The sequence below is a fragment of the Lates calcarifer genome, linkage group LG2 (genome assembly GCF_001640805.2).
Source record: "Lates calcarifer isolate ASB-BC8 linkage group LG2, TLL_Latcal_v3, whole genome shotgun sequence".
NCBI classification, from domain to species: domain Eukaryota; kingdom Metazoa; phylum Chordata; class Actinopteri; family Centropomidae; genus Lates; species Lates calcarifer.
The window spans coordinates 15,063,146-15,085,634 of NC_066834.1; the positions used below are offsets into that span (position 1 = coordinate 15,063,146).

The following is a 22,489-nucleotide window of genomic DNA, read 5'->3' on the forward strand; positions in this document are numbered from 1 at the left end:
ACAAGCAGTGGTCCCCAAATGGCAACTCCATCAACACTGAAGCCCTGATGTGAGCATTTTACATTTTTGAGAAGGTGCATGTCAACTATAGTGTAACCTTGGAGACTTCACACAGGCAAAAATATATGAAGACTGATTTTACATGTTGGTGAAAAAAGCAAATCACCAAAGTCATCATCAAATACAATGATGTAATGATATGAAACACTTATTTTTCCTCATCTACTGTTAACCTGCCTTACCCAGTTCACTTCAGCTTTTTCCCTCAGCGTTATCCAGAAAACGTTTGGACAGCCACAGAAAACATGCATGTGTTGTAGAGCTGTGAAAATGTGAACGTTCCTCTAAACTCTAAATGTTTTGTGTGTGTTTATTTTGGGTCTACTGAGGCTACTGCAGAGAAAGATTCTTGTGTTCCTCACACACTGGCAACACAACCTGATGTTAACCAAGCTCGAGCTCCACAGCAGATTAAGTCAAGTGTACAAGTGAGTGCATGTGCATGTTTGGAGATGATGTATTATTATTCTTGACAAGCTGCAGTCTCCCCAGATACAGGAGTCTCTGCCTCCAAGTGGGCCTGTGAGGACTTCCAGCTAGCCTAGTATAACACAAAACCTGCTCACTTTGTTTTTATGGAACGTTTGTGAGCAGTGTTGAGAACACACTGACATTAGGACACAGCTCATTACTCCAGGCGCTGCCCCCGGTGTGGTTGTGTGTAAAAACACAAGCCAAGTCTTTGGCTAAAATAACTCTATTTATTTTACTCAGGATGCAGCAGACTGACTGAACACACACATTCCTCTCAGGAATGCCTGGTACACAACTCACATGTTAACACCTGGAAGATACTCACACAAACATGATCCTTCACTGCTGCCAGAAGGCAACACACTCCACTTCAGTAGCTGGCTGTTTGGTGCCTTTTTGAACTTCTGCACATCAGTGGTATTTAGCAGACTGACAAACACTTGGCACCAGGGCCAGAGACCTACAGTATCACTGATATAACACCACTGCAGCTACTGGTTCACTCTGTGTTGTTTTGAAAAATGTGTTCTTACTTTTACATTTTTAGTACTGGGGCAATAGTGTTAGTTTATGTGCCCGAGTTTTGAGATATTTACCTCTTTATGATGTCTCAAAACCCTGACATACACTATAGAGCAAACTGCAGAACATTCATGCTACCACAAGTGTTAAGTGAGAAAATAGCTTTTTTTTTTTGGCAGGATGAACCAATTTGGTAACCTGACCCGGGACCTGAATTCTTTTCAGTCTAATCAGATTAGGTCCTGCTGTGTTGCTCTGGGTGTCAGTGTGTCTCAAGTGAATTCATTATCAGCTTTGTAGTGTGTCATAACAATAACATGAGTGAAACATGTTTTTTGAAGCAGACGGAGAGTAAGAAGTGTGAAGTGCAAGAAAAATTTCATCTCGCTTTTCTTTTAATTTGCTGCTGTTTGTTATTTGATGGAGCCTCTTGCTGCTGCCAGTCTTGGTCTGTTATGGTTTGGATCAGGTCTAATTATCCTCTGGTCCATTTGAATTCAATCTCTTTAAAAGAAAAACATCTATGCACACTGAGTTCATGTAGATTTTCACCTGTGTGTCATATGTGTGCTATGGAACTGATCCTTTAACAAGACATTTGAACAACTAATTGCTTCCTCAGCTCTGGAAATGACACCAAGTTGTCTCTCATTTACACCTACTGTACATACTGTACAAGTAATTCTATACCCGTGTCTACCCTGAAAGTCAACTAACCGTGTGCAGGAAGCAGCTAGGGGCCACACTATGAGTATTATCTTTAGAGTGATGAGGGACAGTTACTGAGCTGTAACTGGACCAACCACTTGGCATAAATTGAGATTATTGATGGTCAGAGTGGAGAATGGTGAGAGGAGAGGGAATACATATGAACTTATTTTTTCTTTGTTGTCTGTGCTTGTGTACAGGAAACAGCCTTACCACCGGTCTCACTGTCATGGTAGTTTGGATCAAAGCCTCTCTCCAACATCTTAGACACTTTGTCCACCTGATTGTGCTGGATGAGGTCCATGAACTTCCTCAGATTGGCCTGTGCAACCACAGAAGAGAGAGAGCTATTACAGTGAGAAGAAAGAACAAATGGTGGTAGGTGTGAGAGAGAAAAAGACAGGATAGAGGTTCAGAGCTGCAAAAAGACTGAAATAGAAGTTGAGATAGAGAAAGGTGTAGAGGGTCAAACATAGCTGAGCACAAAAAGTGGAAGCGTTAAGAATACAGTGTGAAACAGAGAGAGAGTCGCTGTTAAAGATGGAGGAATTTAAGGGAGAATAAAAGGCTACTGAAATCAGGAAGCGCAGGAGGAGAGATGACAGGATTCAGAGTGTGGCGACTGCGCAGAGTGGAATGGCTGCTCCTTTCTGTTCTGTTCCTGTCTGCTTTCTTTCCAGGCCGCATGATAAAAATAGATAAGAGAGCAGCTCCCCGAAGGAGAGGAAAAAATGAGGAAAGAAGAATGAGATAGCAGAAGAAGAAAAGAACAATGGGTGGCAATAAAAGAATAGATTGGCTATAAAGGCACAACAATAATTGAGGAGGAGCACAAAGGCAGGGTGGGAGGTAAAGGTAAAGACTAAAAGGTAGGGATGTCCTGATCACATCCTGTTGCCCCTGATCCAGATCCAAATCCAGGCTAAATACTAGGTATTACACATGATGTTTATATCTTATTACATTTTTTGTTTTTTTACTTTATACAGCTGCTCATTCAGGGCATTTTTGACAACTCAGAAAAAGACAAATTATCAAAAATGGATCAGGCTTTATGTTGTCAATAGCTATACAGGATGATATGCTGGATCGGGCTCTATTGCGATCCTGCACATCAGCTTGAGAAATCCCTGCAAAGTGGTTTTCTACACTGTCATATCAGTTCCCTTGACCTATGAACTGCAGCCCAAATATGCATCAGTCACTGCTAAGATGATTACGACAAAACAACAAAACTTCCCAAATTGAAAACTTGTCTGACTGAATAACTAGCTGAAGAATTATCTGGCTAACATTACATAGCTACACAAGCTGTGTAGCTTTTAACAGCTGATGTACCCACAGAAAACAAACACAGGACTGATCATGGATCTTTCTTTATATAGCCCAAAGCAATCCATCAATAATCCCCCATTCAGTCCTGTTCCTGTGAATCTGTTCGGAAATGTACTGTTAGAATACTTTCTGGTTGTTATTTAGAATATCCTCACAAATTATTATGAAAATCATTTAATGATCATGATGGTGACAGTTCACTTAAAATCAAAACATAATTTGAACTGACTGTGTTAAACTGAGCAGGTTTGACCACAGGTACAGAGAACTGCTGTTTAGATATCAACCACGATGAGTCACTGCCAGTTCAATATCTGGAAATGTCAGGGGTTGACGCACATGGCCCTGTGTTTTCATGCAATGTTTTATTTAATGTAGCTGATATGTCCCCTGTGTGCGTGTGTGTGTGTGTGTGTGTGAGAGTGAATGTGTGTGTCTGCAGGCCTGGTGAATCAGAGTCTGGAGGATGGTGCTCTCTCCTCTTCCCTCTCTCTCTCTCACTTTGCTGTAACAGGTTGGGAGGCTGGCGGTTGATTGGCTGTCTCAGTGTGAGCCTCAGCCAACCACAGAGCAGCAGACTGCATGGCAAATGGGATTAGCTCCAAAAAGTTGGGTCAGGCCATGAAATGAGCAAGAAGGACTCCATATTAGAAATGAATGTCTGTTATAGAAGAGCCATATTTTCTGACTAATTACATGTTTGTGTGTGTGTTCAGCTCCCTTCTCCACATTTAGAAAACATGTTTTTCTTTTCTGCTTTTTTTTGTTTTACACTCTCCTTCCTCTCTAGCTGCTTCCTCTTGCCTGTCCTCTCTTTCCTGCATTCGAATGTAGAATTAGAGCAGCTGTCAGACAGTTTCCTAGAGTGCCGGTAACAGAGAGCTGCCAGAGACACTTATACTTTGGCTGCACTACAGGATTACAGTAGCAATGGGACAGCAGCCCAGAGCTAGCCTTATACAACGATGAAGAGGCTAAAAAGCTTCAATTTACTGTAGAGATTTACTTCAATTCATGTGGGAGGGACAGAGATGGAGTGAGGGAGGGGCATGCTGTTGAGCTGGCAGGAGGAAAAAGAGACTCCTTCTGAGCAGCATCCAAACTTACAGCTTCTCCCCAACCATTACAGAGGAACACAAAATAAGTCCAAACTGACAGGAGAGCTAAACTGTACACTGGCTGTGGTTTCTTTCACCACCCTTCCTTTGTCACACAGTTCAAGCTGCCAAGAATTAAAACAAACATCCAGAAACACTCTTCTTGCCCAAATCAACCAGTGAAGCTGCTAAATAAATAATGCAATCTGTGAGAGCTCTGCCTTTTTTTTCAGTTTTTATTATTCTATTTTGGCAGCACCTTTGGCGTGAAACAGTCATTACTGTGGTGTTTTCACACCGCACTTCCCAGAGGCCAGTCGACAGTCAGACTGAGGTGGGCGGTATTGTGACATCTTTTTCTTGAATTTCTTTGTCTGCTCAGCTGCTCATGCTAGCTCTCCTGCTAGTTTGTCTCATACTGGATATGTTTCCCACTATTTCAAAACAGAGTAAAAGAAAGGTAGAGTATCGCTGAAAGCTTTTATTTGCTGTTGTAAACACTCAGTGTCGGGTGGATCTTTCAAGGAAGAAAATCCTCTGGTGCAGAGCTAACTGTGTTTTATCCCCCAGTTCTACAGATTCTTTTCAATATCTTTAGGCATTTGTTTATATCCATTCAGTGTAAGTGTGCCATGTAAAATCTCCTTGATAATTTGATGTGCACACAGGAAACGATGCGTGCTGTTTGTTTGGGTGCCAATAAACATGTCTAGGTGACTGCCACATTTGTATAACCAGTAGCCCTGGCTGGCACTTGTGATATAGTGATTAATCATTTGCAGATTAAAAAAAGGTTATACATTACTGTTATCTTTGTAGGAGTTTTCTCTATTTCATGACCAGATATGTACCTTTGTGTGAAGTTTGGCGATCTGTTTCTCGTCCACGTTCGGCTGCCTGTAGACTCTGCTTTTGTAGCGGAACTGTTGAGTGAAAGAAAATTATTGAAAAACAGAAAATGTCTATGGCAAAACACTGGGTCCAGCAAGGCTTCTATTAAATCTCTGTTCCAATAACAGTTTGGGACATTTGGGAACTGATAACCTTTCACTTTAAACTCTGGGTCATGAGCTGTTTACCTCTGTGTGCATTGTGAAAGCAGCTGTTCCTCTGGAAACAGGATCACTAGAGGATCAAGCCTGAAATGTGTTCTCTTTATTAACAGCACATTTCATTACTTTCATGATATCTGTACTGGCAGACTGTGAAGAAATCTGAAATTATATCATGTCCTTTCTTTGAAAGGTGTAATGTTAGTGTGGGATTGTTTAATACAAAGAGATGATTGAGTTTTTTTTTTTGTCAATATTTTGTCAATACTTTTAATGATCAGGTGGATCATTTCAGTTTCAATTTACTTGAACAGGTCTTTTTTAACATGCAGTTTACTGTACAATTTAACTGTAGCCAGCTGAACAATAAGGATGATTTTATAAACAATATAGACATATCGAAAGAGAAACAAGATAAGAAAATGAGAAACTGTCAGGAAACACTGCTTCCAGCATGATACTAACAGCCAAACACATTAAATAAATGAAGCTATTTCTAAGCAATCATATAGGTGTCATTTTAAAAATACAGATCCTGTCCTTGTATTTATTTTATGTGACAACAAATATTAGATGCTCAAAAAATCAGATTCCATCCCTGCTAATTCAAATAATAATCTAATCATCAATTTACCTCCAGAGAAGGGACACCCTTGCTGATTGGCTGGGGGTACTCTCGTAGGATGCGTTCTTCATCCAGGAACTTGCCGTCCCTCCCGTTGCTAGCTGGCTGGAAAAGTCCATAGTTGAGGACGTCCTTTAGGCTCTGATTAAGCGTGCACAGGATCCGCTGCTTGGCAACCCAGACCGTTGCATCCGGGTTGAACCGCATGCATTTCTGGTCGGGTTTCAGGGGTGGAGGAGTGTGAGAGAGGGGAGAAGAAACAAACTGATTAGAAAGTGATGACTGGAGTGTTGGCTGGCAGTCACAGCAATCAACAGAAATGAAACATTCATCTTTGAAATAATAACCAAAACAATGTAATCTTATCAACCTGTGACAGACATTTCACTTGTGAACTGGACTTCAAACTTTTGACTGACAGATGCAAATAGGTTGGGACCTCAGACTGATGAGAGGATTAGAACAGAATCACAGAACAATGGTGCCCAATCAGAACCGTTCACACAAACCCTGTCCCAGTTACTACAAATGGTCCATGGGTGCCATGCAGGACTGCCAAGCATTTTTATTGTTTTACTGTTACAGTGCTATATGCTAAACAGGGCCACATCCCTCACTGACGATGTAATTGACACGACCCCTCTGGCCCCTGGCCTTTCCCAGTTGCAGTTTTTTTAGAGTGAAAAAAACATACAATGCAAGATTCCTGGCCTGGTCTGAAATCAGAGAGGATTATGGGCGCTGTGCCGTGGCATTCAGGAAGTGTCTGTGAGTGTTTACAGCTGGATGTGCTGCTCAGCCGGCGATAGCAGCGCTGCGTCTGTGATAAAGGCTGGAGGGATGAGCAGTCTGTGAACTCTGCCTAACCATAATCCCCTCGCCTGGCGTGGAGTGGGCAGAGAAGAGGAGAGGAGGGGATGGAAAGATGAAGGGTTGAAGGTATACAAAAACAGATGTCTGGCATCTGGCAGGGGCTGTTTGGACTGATATGGCCTTCTTTCCTTCTGCTGGTTTATTACAGTGGCAAATTTCCATCAGCTCCTATTATTGCTGCCTCCTCAATGTGAGTTCAACTTAAACAATGTGTATGAAGCCTCCAGAGAACTGGGAATCAGTGGTTTACAGAGTACAGAGGCAATGATGATGGTGCATGTGTATAAAAGCTCATTTACTTGTTGCTTCCGGGGCAACTTTCTGGCTAAGTGAATATCTATGATGGAGAAAGTAGGCATGACCCATAGTCAGAGTGGCTACAGTTGTGAGAATAAGACCCGACTTGAAAAATACCAGAACCTCCCTGGTACTTCCAAGGCCATGGCCTTCATTTCTAACACAAACGTGACATCAGTCTCAGCAGCAGTGGCAGGACAGGGACAGGTACTTGTAAAGGCACACAGCTATTTGCTGCTGGCATCTGAGTTGTCGCTGGCTGAATGTCTGCTGCTGTGGCTCTGCAAACAGTATGACCAAGGCAACCACAGCTCCATCCTCCGTGGTCCAAGCATCCAAAGCAACAGCCTTTGGAAAACTAGCTTGTCTTGTCTAACCTCAAGTCTGCCACTGTGTCCAATCTCTGAATCATTAGCAAAAATCAGCCCAGAAAAGATGGTGCCTCCATCTGGGTATAAGAGCTGGGCACTGGCATGGCATGAGAGAGATGGATGAAATAAAGTGAGATAAAACAGGAGAATAATTTGAAAATTGCAGAACAAAGGACACAGAAAAGCATGTGGGGAAGAGGAAATGTCACCACTTCCTGCATCTGTCTTTTTCTGTATTTTGTCAGATTTTCATGGCCCTAGTTGTAGTGTTGGTTTGTGTGAAAGAAACGATTATAGCTGCCACCAGGTTAAGGGAGTAGTTTGACATTTTGGGAAAGAGCCTGGTGATGATTATCTTAGCAAAAAGATTGGAAGGAGGAGTAAACAGTTATCCTGGCTCTGTCCAAATACACCTCCCAACTCTTAAAGTAACACTTTATATGTTGTTTGTTTAATCTGTAAACTAACAAAGAAATGCAAAATGACAAGTTGTATTTTGATGGGGCACGAAGTACCTTAACTAAGCCTTAAAAATGGAATAGTTACAGAATATAACTTGTTGTATTTTTGAACACTGGATGAAGTCAGACTAGCTGTTTGCTGCTTCCAGTCTTTAAGCTAAGCTATGCTAATCATCTCCCGACTCAAGGATTCAAGGAGCTTTTATTGTCATTCCAACACATGTGAACATGAGGTGAAACGAAATAGGATACTCTGGTCAATTACAGAATAAATAACTAACTAAGTACTAAGACTCCAGCTTCATACGGAGCTCACAGTCATAAGAGATCATCTAACTTTCACATCATATAAAAGGAGGTGAAATTACCAGTAACTTAATATCTCTTACATGAAATGCTCTGACTGCTGAAATTTCCCTTTGTACCACACAGTTTACATCAGAGCTGGAGCTCAAATGCACGTGCTGTGTGTGTTTGAATTATTCAGCTGAGTCTGATTTCCAAGTGGACTGTGTGACTCAATCATGTGATCAAGTGGCACCACTGAGTGCTCAGTGATGAATGTGAAATCAGGAGCATTAGTGCATACATGTGAGAGAGCTTAGCGCACATGTGAACACACACACACACACACACACACACCTATTATCCATAGAGTTATAACAATTGAGCTAATTACATCAAAGGGTCATGAGTTCATCTCTGGGTTAACACTGTACCTTGAGGACCAAGCCCCACTGGATTACACACACACACACACACACACACACACACACACACACATATCAATCCTTTATTCTATGAAGAGTTGCTATTCAGGACGTTACAAAGTGCTTTTACAAAGAGCTCTGAAGCAGCTGCTAATACAACCCCAATTCCAAAAAAGTTGGGACACTGTGTAAAATGCAAATAGATGCAAAATCAGAATGCAATGATTTCCAAAGCCCATAAACCCATATTTTATTTGCAATAGAACATAAACAACATATCAGATGTTGAAACAGACATTTTGCTATTTCATGGAAAATAGTAGCTCATTTTGAATTTGATGGAGGCAAAAAAGTTGGAAAAGTAATTGGCACAAATCAAAAACAACTGGAGGAGCATTTGACAACTAATTAGGTTAATTGGCAACAGGTCAGTAACATGGCTGGGTATAAAAGGAGCATTTCAGAGAGGCAGGGCCTGTCAGAAGATGGGCAGAGGCTCACCAATCTACGACAAACTGCGTCTAAAAATTGTGGAACAATTTCAGAAAAGTGTTCCTCAATGTAAAATTGTGAAGACTTTGAAGATCGCACCATCTACAGTGTATAATATCATCAAAAGATTCAGAGAATCTTGAGGAATCTCTGTGTTCAAGGGACAAGGGTGAAGGTCAAAAGTACATAGATGTTTTAGAGCAACATGCGCTCCCATCCAGACAACATCTCTTTCAGGGAAGACCTTGCATATTTCAGCAAGAAAATGCTAAACCACATACTGCATCCATCACAACAGCATGGCTTCACAGGAGAAGAGTCCCGGTGCTGAACTGGCCTGCCTGCAGTCCAGAGATTTCACCAATATAAAACATTTGGCACATCATGAAACAAAAAGTCTGGCAACGAAGGCCCAGGTCTGTTGAGCAGCTCGAATCCTGCATCAGACAAGAATGGGACAACATTCCTCTACTAAAACTCCAGCAACTGGTCTCCTCATTTCCCAGACCTTTATAAACAGTTGTTAAAAGAAGAGGGGATGCTACACAACATCACCCTGTTCCAACTTTTTTTTCCAGATTTGTTGTCTCCATCTAATATTTTCCTCGACATGGCAAAATGTCTCAGCTTCAACATCTGATGTGTTGTTTATGTTCTATTGGGAATAAAATATGGGTTTGTGGGATTTGCAAATCATTGGATTCTGTTCTTATTTATATTTTACACAGCGTCACAACTTTTTTGGAATTGGAGTTGTAGATGTATGTTGCATTTCTTGTGTTAGCCTCACAATGCAAATGAAAAGATGTGTTGGGTAAAATAACATAGAAATTCAAAATGGACAAAATGGGATGGTGAGTCAGAATGAAGTAGAGAAACCCAGGAGAAAGGGGCGTCAGGTGGCTGCTCAAGGCAAAACTCTGCCAAGCAGCTGCCGATGCCAACTTCCTGCCCCTCTCCCTTTCTTCTCCCGTCCTTCTGTTCCGCCCTGCCAGCAAATGATGAGGACAAACTCTCACTCACTGTACTGTCATGGACTTCCAGTGTAAAGCTATCTGGAAAAGCTCTCAGTCCCCAAGGACACACACACATCAAACAAAACACTACAATACAAAGCTGCATAAGCTAAAGATGAAACTACTGTACAGACACAGGCAGCACCTCCAGCTGCTCTTCCACAGGGAGTTACAGTTAGACACTGCTGGTCTTTGATGATAAACCTTTATATCCAAACCTTCTTTAGAAATGACAGTAGAGCAGTATCCACTGACAGCTACAGTACATGTGCTATATGATCAATGGGAATTCAGCATACAGCTACTGTATATACTGTCCACTGCAGCTCCAGCTGTCACTCTACAATTGTTTCAGAGGAACAATACACCATATTGTGTCCCTGTACTGTAAATGTAACACACCTGGGGCTTCATGAAAAGCAACAGTGAGCAGCTAATGAATGCACTGGGCTGTTATATAAATTAAACATTCACAATTCCCAATGTTAAAATTAATAAAATATATAAAACATTCACAGATTCCTGAGTTAAATCCACAAATAAATGTCAAGCTTGTCAGGGTTTAAAGTAAATAGTATAAAATAGAAGAATGCATATTAATTATTAGTGTTTAGTTTTTCTTGTTAATCTAGACATGTCTTTTTACTGTGCTTGTTTCTATTTCTCTTGTTAGTTCAGTGAGGCTATCAAGCTCAGGCTCATGAAAATTTATGAAAAGAGTGCAGTATCATTAAAATGCAAATACTGTATGTGTCCAACAGTAAACCATCACATACACGAGAAACTGATTAAAAACAGGCAGCAGCTACAGCTACAACAGCGCAGTGGAAATGGAAGGAGGATAGAAACAAATATCTCTTATTATCCATGGTAACATTAGTCACATGACAGGAGTATCATGAAAGGAGTCACTCAAAGCAACAAACCCAAAGAGAATAACTGTCTGACTGGCAACTCTACAAACCTTTAAGCTCATAGTTCTGCTTTCACTGTTTGGTTTAGTCTCATTAACCCTGTTTCCAATAACAGTCTGCAGCATGTTTTCAAATACATACCCAACACCAAATGGCAGACAGTTAGCAAAGTTAAAGGGGAGTGGGGAGGTTATCTGGGGAGCTGGTGGAGACCAAACCAGAGCTAACGTGTGTGTGTGTGTGTGTGTGTGTGTGTGTGTGTGTGTGTCATCTTATTTTGGAGTTCATTGATTAATGCAGCTTTAGTTCAACATCTTTCATTCTCTTTAAAAGTTATACAGTTGATGCCACTCTTACATCTGTCCACTAATATGAGGTTAGCAAGAGGTTAACTTAACTTTGCTTGGCACAAAAAGAGGACCTGCTAGTGTCTTTAATCAATAAGTTTTATATTTGTTTAATTTCAGTTTTTGAACAGATGCAACCAGATAAAAATCTGCTTTAGAGCTTTATAGGTGCTAATGGGTCGACTCTGTTACCTTTGGACACAGCCAGGCTAGATGATCTTCCTTGTTTCTACTATTTATGCTAAACCAAAGCAACCAGCTGCTAAGACATGAGGGTGTCTTCTCATTTACAGGAACTTCTAACCAGAAAAGAACATTTCCCAAAATGTTTACGTTTTGCCTTAAATTTAGAAATCCCAAAGATATTTCATGTGTGCATGAAATACTCATAACAGTATCTGTGGGCAAATAGAAAATAAATCCTGGTTGCATGGTTGTTTTTCAGTCACACTTGTGTAGATATGAGGTCTGGGACTAAGAATAACATCAATTATGCATCATTTACTTTCTGTTATTCATCTACCTACCATTCATTTACATATTAATGGAAAAATGGGAGGACAATTATAACATGCTTCTTCCTTCATTTACTTTTCCCTCTGGGCTTCCACAAGTTTACCATCTTATCATCTGCTATTAACTGCCCCAAAATATTACACCACACAGCCAGCTTTAGTTCTCTATGAGGCCAGAGCTGATCTAAACATATACTATTGACCGATAGTGCTGTCCCATCTTGTTTTATTGAACCAAGTCACTGTCCCTGTCCTTATTCATTTGCAAGATTTACAAAATCCTGTGTCTACCTCAGTTATGTACATTCAGACATTACCCAGAAAAAAGGCACATTAATACAACTCCCCCTTCAAAACACACACACTCACCCACACACAGATCTGTATATCAAATCCCTACAAGTCGCCCACTCAACATTCACACATTACTGCATATTACTGGGGAAAAGACACCACGTGAATCCTGCCAGTCAGAGCTCGTGTAAGTTAAAGGCTTTATGTCAAAAACAGAAACGACAGAGACGTTACTGTAACGAGCCTATTTGAAAACCACAGGCAGGTTCTCACAGGTTTCAGATAATTAATATGCGTACTTCCTCTACTCTTCCTCTGAGAGCATTCATTTGCTTAAAAGGTAAATCTTGCCACATTATTTATTCATGAATGTATTACATACCACACAGTCTACAGTTACAACATAACACCAAACAAAACCTAGGTCCTGATTATGAGACCTAGACCTTTAAGATATTTTCAAATTAAAATAAGAGTGAGGTTGATGGTCATGTGGTCTTTTTACTTCATCATTAGACAAATCTCTTTGCATCTTTCCTGCATCCTTTCGGCCTGAGTACATGCAAATGTGTTATATCTCATGAGAGAGCCTCAGTGCTGTGTGTCTGTCTGATTTTAAATTTCTTTAAATAAAATTTTAAAATCTGGGTCTCAAGGACTAAATAAAGAATTACTAATAAGTACATGTAAGGGCAGCTAAAAATAAAAACTCTTCCGAGATGCAAGTGAACTTGTAGGTTGAGTGAGCAGAGACCAGTGCACTGGAGCACATGGGGGTCATTGCGAAGACCTCTAACATCTGGAGATACGTCTCTCTGTTTATACTCACATTCCACTTTATGGACATATTTTTACAAATGTAACTGTCTGCTTAATGCATGCTGACACTGATTATAACCCACGGCTGAAATGCCCCAGAGGGCACTGCAGCCTCTCCAGCAGCTTTAATACATCAACAATAAAGTGCTGTACTTGAGTTTGCTTTGTAGCAGCTTCCAAAAACAGCTCTTAGAACATGAATAAAGATGTAAGAATGTCAAATACACCACCACTAATTCTCCGGTGACTCTCAACAACAAGGCTGGATGATCAATACACAACATGTTGAGACTGGCCACAAATCTAGTTCATCTCTCATGTCGACTCCCACACAATCACACACTGACACACATGTTAATATCATCACCCTCCCCCTGTCTCCCTCCCTCACAGATACTCACAGTCTGCTGCAGGTCAGGGATGAGGACACGGATGACCAGCGAGTTTGTGTGAATGTCGTCCATGCGGTGCTGTGATGGCTCGGCGGTGGCCCTTATGGTCTCGTAAATGGTCTCTTCGCGGGAACTGTCGGAGGCACAGTCGTCGGAGTAGTCTGAAAAGCTCTGGGCCATCTCATCCTCACTAGAGGTGGGGCTCCGGGGCATAGTCAGCAGGCCCGGTGGATTCAGCTGGGACGAGGGGGAGGGGAGAAAAGGTCAGATTTTCACTTTCATTAAAGATAGGATTAAAAATTTAAGAATTCCCTCTACTCCCATTAGGCACCTTTTGCTGCTTTAGAAACCCCCAAAGATGGTGCCTGTTAGTTTGCTAGTTTATCCTCATCCACTCTGTGCTCGTAGTCTGCACAGTCTGCTTCAGACAACTCCGAGAGAAATTAGTATGACTGAGCGTTTTCACAAAAAGGTTTTTGCTTCATTTCGCTGTGTGTGATCTACCCAGATTGAGAACTTCTGGAGGATGAAAACTGCACCTGCAACCAGTCACACCATATGACCAAAGGCCCTTCTCCTAAATATGTAGCAGACCGAGTAACTCGACTCTATTAAGGTGAGGCGTCAACATGATTTATGGATCAGCTAATGAAACATCTCATCAGTCACTGCTTGTACCTGTGCTCTCATGATGACCTGGATGGAAAAATTGCATATCTATTCATTTGTATTTTAAGATTCAAATGGTTTCCTTATCTGAAACTTGAGGTTTCACTACAGTGCTTTCATTAAATTAAATTACAAACTGAAGGAGTCAACTACCAAGGTGCACTGTGGTAAGTGATTTTTAATTACAGAGCTTCAAATTCTACTGGATGTGTCCAGTAATATTCAATTCTTTCAGTTTTGGCTGTAATTATGTTGCAGCATTTTGTTTGCCAAAAAACAAACTGCCAAAAAAAAAAAGAAAAAAGTTCTGATTCACACCTCTGATAGCTTCTGCACAGCAGTGCCTCATAGTATTTAGAAAAACATCATCAAACCAAACTGATAGAGGGAAAAAACATAATTTATCAGAAATTAAATAAAAATTATTTTAAGGTATGACCTTTTCTTATTTTGCTGTGTTCAGGAGGATTATGGGATGCAACCTTAGTGAAAAATCCAGCGATGCAGTACCTTTCCTCAGGGCTGTGCAGAGGCAAGACTGAATTTATTTGTGCATTGGAACATAGCCATAAATAAGGTTTTATTTCTCAGATTCTGTGCTTTGTTCTTGCTAATGCCACGCCCTCTTTTCATTTACTCTAGCTCACTCCATCACTTCTACCCTCTCTCTCTGTCTCTTGCTTGTTTAAGGAGAAAGGTGTGTTTAAAAACAGCAGCTGACAAATCCTGCATAGTATACCTTTGAAAGGTTGACACTTAAGTTGATAATTTATAGAGGAAACTGTTGTTCTCTCCTGCTCCCAGGAGGAAAATTAAGAAGTAAAAACAGCAGCCTCTCCTCTCAGTCCCAGCTCTACGATGTAAGTGGGTAGATCACCATTTCAGGAGAATTTTGACCAAATCACTTCGGGATTTGATCGCTCTAATGTGGGTGTGACTTAGGGAACTTGTAGAACTACAGTGATTCAGATCTGGATACAATCATCTATTAAATAGCGAAAGACTGTTCACTTCCACTCACACCTCTCTCTCACTGCTGGATCAGAGAGTGGAGGAGGCATAAAAAATTTCCATCTACTCCGACCACAACCTTGGAAATGTTGCTTCTTTAGTTTCTATAAGCCTTTTATAGGGAGAACGGAAAGGACACACACAGGAGGACACAGGAGAACATCACAGGTTTAGAGCTGAAACAATAAATCAAAGCTGATTAATTGATTAGTCAATTAATCAACAAAATTAATCTGAAATTACTCTAGTAATATTTTGAGCAGAATTTGCAGATACACACATTTTTCACCTTTTTCTAAATTTTTTACAGACTGACCAATTATTCAAGAAAATAAACAGTGAAAACAGCATCAGCTGAAGCCCTACACTGGTTAAGCAGGTGAGGTATATTTTCTTGAACTTAACTTTGACTTAAAAAGAAAAACCTGGTAATCTTGTGACACAAACTGAAAGCAGCCATCATAAAGGAGGTGAAATGACCAATCAGTGTGCAAGAAACAATCATTTCTCTTAATAACAGAAACCTGGTTTGACACGCGACCATTGTGGCTGTGATATATCTGGGCTGCTGACAGGATCGCTGCAACACCGTCAATACAATCACTTCTTTTCATCAACACTGAACAAGAGGAGCTGATCCATCCTTCACTCTCCATCAAAAAAATAACAAAGTGTTTGATAAAGGAGAAGCTCTTCACTCAGAAAACCAATAGATTTCTGCTGTGGGCTCATCTGAAATGGTCCAGGCTGAGACATTCATCCTGCGGTGTGTATATGTCCATTAGCTGAGATGCTTGTCGTCATGTTGTGGTGACACTGTTTGTGGATAACAACAGATAAAGGTCTCAGCTTTCAGTGAGAGACGTCCAATACGTGGATTTTCTTCCTGGATTTACTGTGCTGCGTTTCCTGCTAATAAAAACAGACTTCACTCTGTTTTCTGACAATGTTCCAAATTTATCAAAAAAAAGACAAAATAAATTAATAAAAAATAAGTGAGAAAAGATGGAAACTCAACATGTGACTTGTTTTAATATTTAGAAAATTGTCAGTTTTCCATTCTGACCTCCTGCTGAGGACTTCATACTGTACTACGTATAATTTTCTTTAATTGTCATGCTTTTCCAATCATCATGTGGCCAATTATAAACACACCCTCTGTCTGTATGTGAGAGTCATGTGGAGTGTGTGTGTTTCTGCTTAGGTGTCAATAAACACAGCATGTTGTACAAACACATAATATATACAAATCGACTGAAAAAAATATACACAAATATATACATAGACATCTAAGTAATTAACTTAGATAAATCATGCTGGATGAACTTGATTAGCATTTTCTATGAGCTCCTGTAGGGACGAAAATGCTGACATAGGAAACAGCTTTAGTGTCTGTAGCAGTTTACTCACATGAAAGAAAAGCTGTAATTTCCACTGGGAATAAAGAGGACATCTCCCTCACTTTTCCATGTGTAAAGCTTGGTTTATACTTCTGCGTAGGATCGACACAGAGCCTTCACTGTCGTGAGCATTATACTTGTGTGTCTGTGTTGCTCTCTGCAAATACACCAGCTGATGGTGGGGATTCTGTGCTGTTGTGTTGAGTTTCTTCATGTTGGAGTTGGAGTTAATTAATGTTGAACAACAATGACTTTTACTGAAATTATTGTGACTGAGAAAAGAGGACGTCAGAGGAGATGATGTACGACCACTGCACTGACTGAGACAGAGGGAGGGGGAGTTTTCTGTGTTTGTCCAACACCTCAGAGACATGTATGAGCTGACCAAGCCAACCAGTCACAGTTGTTATGGTCTGTGTAGCTGTGACATGCAGTTACATTTCTAGGAGGGTGTAGAGGGTGAAGTATAAATTGGTCTTCAAGGTAACCCCACCCCCCTTTGTTAGTCAGGAATGAAAACAGCAGCTATGTTCCATGTTCCATGTTAATTCTAAAGAAAATATGAAGCTCCTATTGTCATTTTACTGAGATCCTTGAAATACTTGAAAACAGAAATAGATTTTTAAAGCACAGACTGAGTTGGCTCTTCACACATGAAACATTTAATTTAGCCAGATCCTCAGAGAAAGTCTGGGAGATCAGAAAAAAAAACTTTATGGGGATAAACTTGAGGCAAACAGATTTTTTTCTTTAGTTTTCTGTGTACAAGTCATTTGCACAAATTTTCCACAAATGTATATGTTACTTGAAAAGATAAGTAAGTTCATACTGTAGGCTATAACTGATGTTTTTCTTTTGGTTTCACAAACTGAAGGGGTGAAAACATTATGACCGCCTGCTGTTGGTCCTCTGGGTGCTGCCAAAACAGCTCCAACCTGCCGACACATCAGCTCTATAAAACCTCTGAAGATGCCCTGTGTGTCTGGCACCAAAATGTTGGCAGCAGATCCTTTAAGTCCTGTAAGTTGGGAAGTGGAGCCACTGCAAATCTGACTTCTTGTTTCAGCACATCCCACAGTTGCTCGGCTTGAGATCTAGGGAATTTAGAGGCCAGGGGAACATCCTGAACTAATCATTGTGTTCTCGTACGATGTATGCGGTGCGGCAGCGTCCATTATCCTGCTGAAAGAGGTCAATGCCATTGGGGAATACCATTTCCATGAAGGGGTGCATCTGGTCTGGAACAATATTTATCAATCTGACACATGTAGCATGTGTAAATGTTTTGTCCCTCACACCTCTATATATACTGCATATATATGTGTAAACAGTATATACAACTGTTTGGTGTTTCTGGTACTGAATAGTCTGAATAGATTGAATAGTATCATTTAACTTATCTGTTTCTCTCATCTTCAAAATGTCTAAAAATGCAGGACAGGACGTCGCAGTTTTCCTCTCGCTCACACACAGGTTATAACTTCCACCTCCACTCCATCTCCATCACAAATCCTAATGCTGCGTTTCACCATCCAAAAAACAAATACTGGAAGGGCACGACACACGGGAGGTCTAGGCGTCAGACTTCCTGGCCCACCAGCAGAAATCACCACAGCAGCAGTAAGGACATAATCCCTCACTGGCTTCTCACATGAAATTACAGCTGTTTGCTGGGACACACAAACAAACCCGAAGTGCAGCTACTGATGTTATTTCTTAATTACTGGTTAATTAAGATGAAAAGCTTTGTTTATTTCAAAACACAATATAGATTTTTGATTAAAAAACACACACAGGGATGTAAAGGAGGAGACGGATTATTCCAATTATGTTGTAAATCTAAGGTTGCCACCACTGACCTTATAGCATTGCCCCCGTTTCTGAAACCAAACCTACACCTACTTCCATACAAGGCCCCGGTGTAAACATAATCATTACATGCCACAAACACAAACACACAAACAAGCACACTGATTTACAAGCTGTGATTATGGAGCACTGCAGTGTGATTGTCAGAGGAAATACATTAATGAGACACGTTCCTCTCGCTCACACACAGGGTTTAACTTCCACTGCCCACACCCCGTCATGAATCCCAATGCTGCGTTTTACCAGCGGCAAAAAAGCCAATCAAAAACACAAATAAATCCTTCTTGTCACACAAAGTGATAATTATCAGCTGATTAGCATGCTAATTCATTCATAGCCAATTCACTTCAACAACACTAAGCAGACATGCCTGAAGACATGTTGTTGCATGGAAAACAAATGCTGTTAATTTACATCTTTGGTAAAAGCTTAATTGTGTTTGAATTAAAAATAAAAAATAAGTATAACTGTAAAATCTGATAACTGCAGAGATTATGTATAGTTATATTTACAGTGTTGCGGTGTTACCTGATGACAAAAGAGGGAAAAATATTTTATGTTTTTAAAGGTTGAGGTCTTTTTTTTGCAGAAAAGTAAAAGGAATATAATAACAAAAGTACAAGCAATTTCACACACATCCTGTAAGTGGATCTGAGATTATTTCTGAGCAGAAGTTTTAGCAACATTAAAGATTTCATGCATTGAAAGGTCTGACGCAATCTCACAGCTCAGGCTGATTCTGGGTCTGATGACATTCAGATTGCTGGCTGACTGACAGTTTTCAGGAGATTGCACCATTCCAGCAACTTTTACAGATCAGGCTTATTAACCTGATTCTACAGCAGCACGCTGTGACATCTATCAGGTTTCTAATGCTCGACACCATCAAATCAAGAGAACTTCTCTGAGGCTGAAATGCACTTGCTGGCCTTAAGTACCTTCACTCTCTCTGGCTGCTTTTATGAAAGTCAATGTGTGAATGTGTGAAAGTGTGTGAGAGATGGAGAGAGAGTAGGAGGAGGAGAGGGAGAGTGACTGGTTCTTTTGTTTTTTTTCTACCACCTCTAATGCAGCCCCACACACACACACACACACACACACGCACACACACACACACACAGAGCTTTGTCCATTGTAACCAGGCCATTTCTAGTCATCCCTGGATTCATTTTTCCTCCACACTAGTCCGTCACTTCATTCAGTGGTGTAATTGAAAAGATGAAAAGACTTTCTCAGAGACTTTCTGAGTCTTAAGAGAGTATGAAGAGTTCAGTAATGAACACAGTAATTTGCTTTGATTTGCATGAGTCGTGCATGTGCGTGCCTGCACGAGAGTGTGAGCTACAAAAATAACAATGTTTTTCTTCAGTGTAAATGTCTGTGACAGAAATAGGTTAGCGGTATGCTCAACACCTGTAAGGCTGACACACAGAATTAGTGCCTGGAACCATTAGAGCAAAGACATTCAATATACTGCATTAAGTTGCATTAAAGCTGCATTCTGTAATGTTTTAATGGCTCTTTGAACAAATACAAGTGGGGATTTGCACGTGTTGATTTCATAACTTAAATCAGTGTAGCATCTGAAGGGTGAAGGGAGCTTCTGAAAATTCAACACACATGTGGAGTTGGTATCAAATTTGTTGGACAGATACAGCCAGGAGTCTAAAACACAGCTATACTTAGGCTAAGTAAGTAAACACTGGGTCACCCTGTTAATAATTTCATAATAATTTCTTTCTCGATTTTTCTGCTAATTTATGGTTTTCAGACAGAACTGTCATTGTGTTTTCTCTCCAGTATTTAACCAGAATACACAGTTCTATATGATCTCATGGGATTGCACATATTTGTGTCAGCCATTTCCTGTTTAGTTTTTTTTACAACCCAGTCAGAGGTGACTGACACATCTGTCGTATCACCGTTATTTTCAATTGACTCAACAGTTGCAGTAGCAGTTGCTTGAAGCAGTTAACGTCAAGCCAAATAAAATATGTTGATGTAAGGGTCTGTATGTCGATTTATAACAACCTGTGTAGCTGCAGCAATCTCATGAGCTGCCTGGTGTCATTTTTGGGGACATTCCTCTGTTGACATTTTTCTGGTTGTGGCACAGGAAGGGGACGGCTCCATTTCTAACACTACCTGCACCACCTGTATTCATCCAGTATGTTTCTCCAACCAGGGAAAAAGCTGTTAATGCACAAAATCTGCACCAGAACTATGATATTCGCTGAAATAATCAGAAATGTGGCAACAACTCAGACTCAACTGCTGAGCTGTAGAGGGCTGCAAACAGATAATATGTTATCTCTATAATAGGTGGTGTAATGGTAAGCTTTACTGGGAGGTCTCAACACATGGGAAGTTTAGGCTTCAGACTTCCTGGCCACAGCAGTGACAAGGACATGGTCCCTCACTGGCTTCCCACCAGAAAACCAGCTGTGTTTGCTGGGACACTCATACAAGCCTGAAGCCACTACTGATGTTGTTTCTTGGTTAATGTACCTGAAAGGCTGAAATCTTTGTTTATTTCAAAATCCAATAAAAAAAATAGGTTGCTACTAGATGTTAATTAAGTTACTCTTAGAGAAGAGTTGGGTTTCAATCTCTAACCTGAGGGAAGAACACTCATTAACTAAAATGCAAACGGTGGACTGTGTGGAGGAAATGTCTTTTTTGGTTTCCTTGAGGGTGAAGAGAGAGTTCAGATAATGGTTTTGTGGAAGAATAAAAAGAAGAATAGTTCTGTCAAATCAGACATTTAGGAAATGGCTATTACTATTCTGTGAATAGGAGAGGATCAGCACACAGTGTGTATGTGTGTGTGTGTGTGTGTGTGTGTGTGTGTATGAGAGTGCAGACACCCAGGCTCTCTCTCTAGGGATGTTTTCCTATTCAAAGACCTTTCGTCTCCAAACAAATTCAGCCTCACACAGAGACGAGACAGGCAGGCCTCCATCACAGGAGAATATTAAACAGACTCATTAGAAACCAACCATCTGAGAGCACTTTCTGGTAATGATATAGTCTTGTTATGGATACGACTCATCTAGGTGCAATAAATTAATAATGACAACTGCTATCATGTTGGTATTGGCAGAATATTGCCAATGTTCCCTGTGTTGTTTAAACCAAACACACAGTGTAAAGCAGCCTGCAGGAAAAGACTGGGAACATGTCTGAAAAACAGAGCTTTTGAAAAGTCATTACTGTGTGTGCAGAATCACATCATGACTTGGTCAGGTCTTTCATCATTCTTTTCACACTAAATTCTTGACATTTAAATTGCCTTGAGACATCCGCTCGAGCTGTTAGCTCCACTTGTGGCCGGTGTTCGTAGTTAAGAGTAGTTTTGCTTTGAATGTTCTACTTAACAGCACATGACTGACAATTACCCTCAAACACACTTTTCAGCCTTTATCCATTAATGCCCATAAGTCTGGAGTTTTATTTTCTGTGGACTGTAACTTCAGTAAATCTTAATACTCCACTTCTTAACTTGTCAAGTACTAAAGCTGGGAACAGACCCAGAGATTACTGAAACCTGCAAAGAATACAAACACTACTACATCAAAAAATTCTACATAAATATAGTTACAGTTTATTTACAGCTGTGATACAAAGCAGCACCATAGATCGAGTGAAAAAACTAATCCCCATGTGTTCCTGAAGCAAAACAGAAACAGGCATCAGGCAGCGTTTGTCACGTATGCTATATATTGCAAAAATAAACAAATAACAGGAATGGGGCTTAGTAGAGCTATACCCTCGCAAAGGCCAACAATCCTACATGTCTGTCTGGTTCTTACAATAACAGTATGATAATATAAATGATATATTTGTCATATCCACTCCTTTTATTTAATGACTCCTTCTGTAGGCCATTCCCTGTCTCTCCACCAAGTCTGGTGCAAATTGGTTACTTTTTTATGTAATTTTGGTGACAAATAAATAAAACAAACACACCAACAAACAAACACTGGTGAAAATATAATCTCTTTGGTGGAGGTAATGAAAAGGCACAGAAACTAATTAAAAATGATACGTGTGATGGACAGAGAGTGAAACATGGACTGTTGACTCTGCAGTGAAGGTGGACATCAGATCAGCTGTAACTACACTGAAACCCGATGAGATGGATTCTGAACTGATTTTTTTTTTTT

At 40.4% G+C, this 22,489-nt stretch overlaps 1 protein-coding gene across 3 annotated transcripts in view; it reads right to left on the reverse strand.

Annotated features, from left to right (window-relative positions):
- shank2b (SH3 and multiple ankyrin repeat domains 2b) overlaps window positions 1-22,489 on the reverse strand; it is a 177,589-nt gene that overhangs the window by 110,762 nt on the left and 44,338 nt on the right. For all 3 annotated transcript variants that reach the window (XM_051076066.1, XM_051076060.1, XM_051076059.1), the window contains 4 exons: window positions 13,384-13,611; window positions 5,883-6,086; window positions 5,048-5,119; window positions 1,978-2,086 (listed from right to left, as the gene is read on the reverse strand). In XM_051076066.1, coding sequence (XP_050932023.1) covers window positions 1,978-2,086; window positions 5,048-5,119; window positions 5,883-6,086; window positions 13,384-13,587 — 589 coding nt within the window. In that variant the 5' untranslated portion in view covers window positions 13,588-13,611. The remainder of the gene's footprint in view (window positions 1-1,977; window positions 2,087-5,047; window positions 5,120-5,882; window positions 6,087-13,383; window positions 13,612-22,489) is intronic.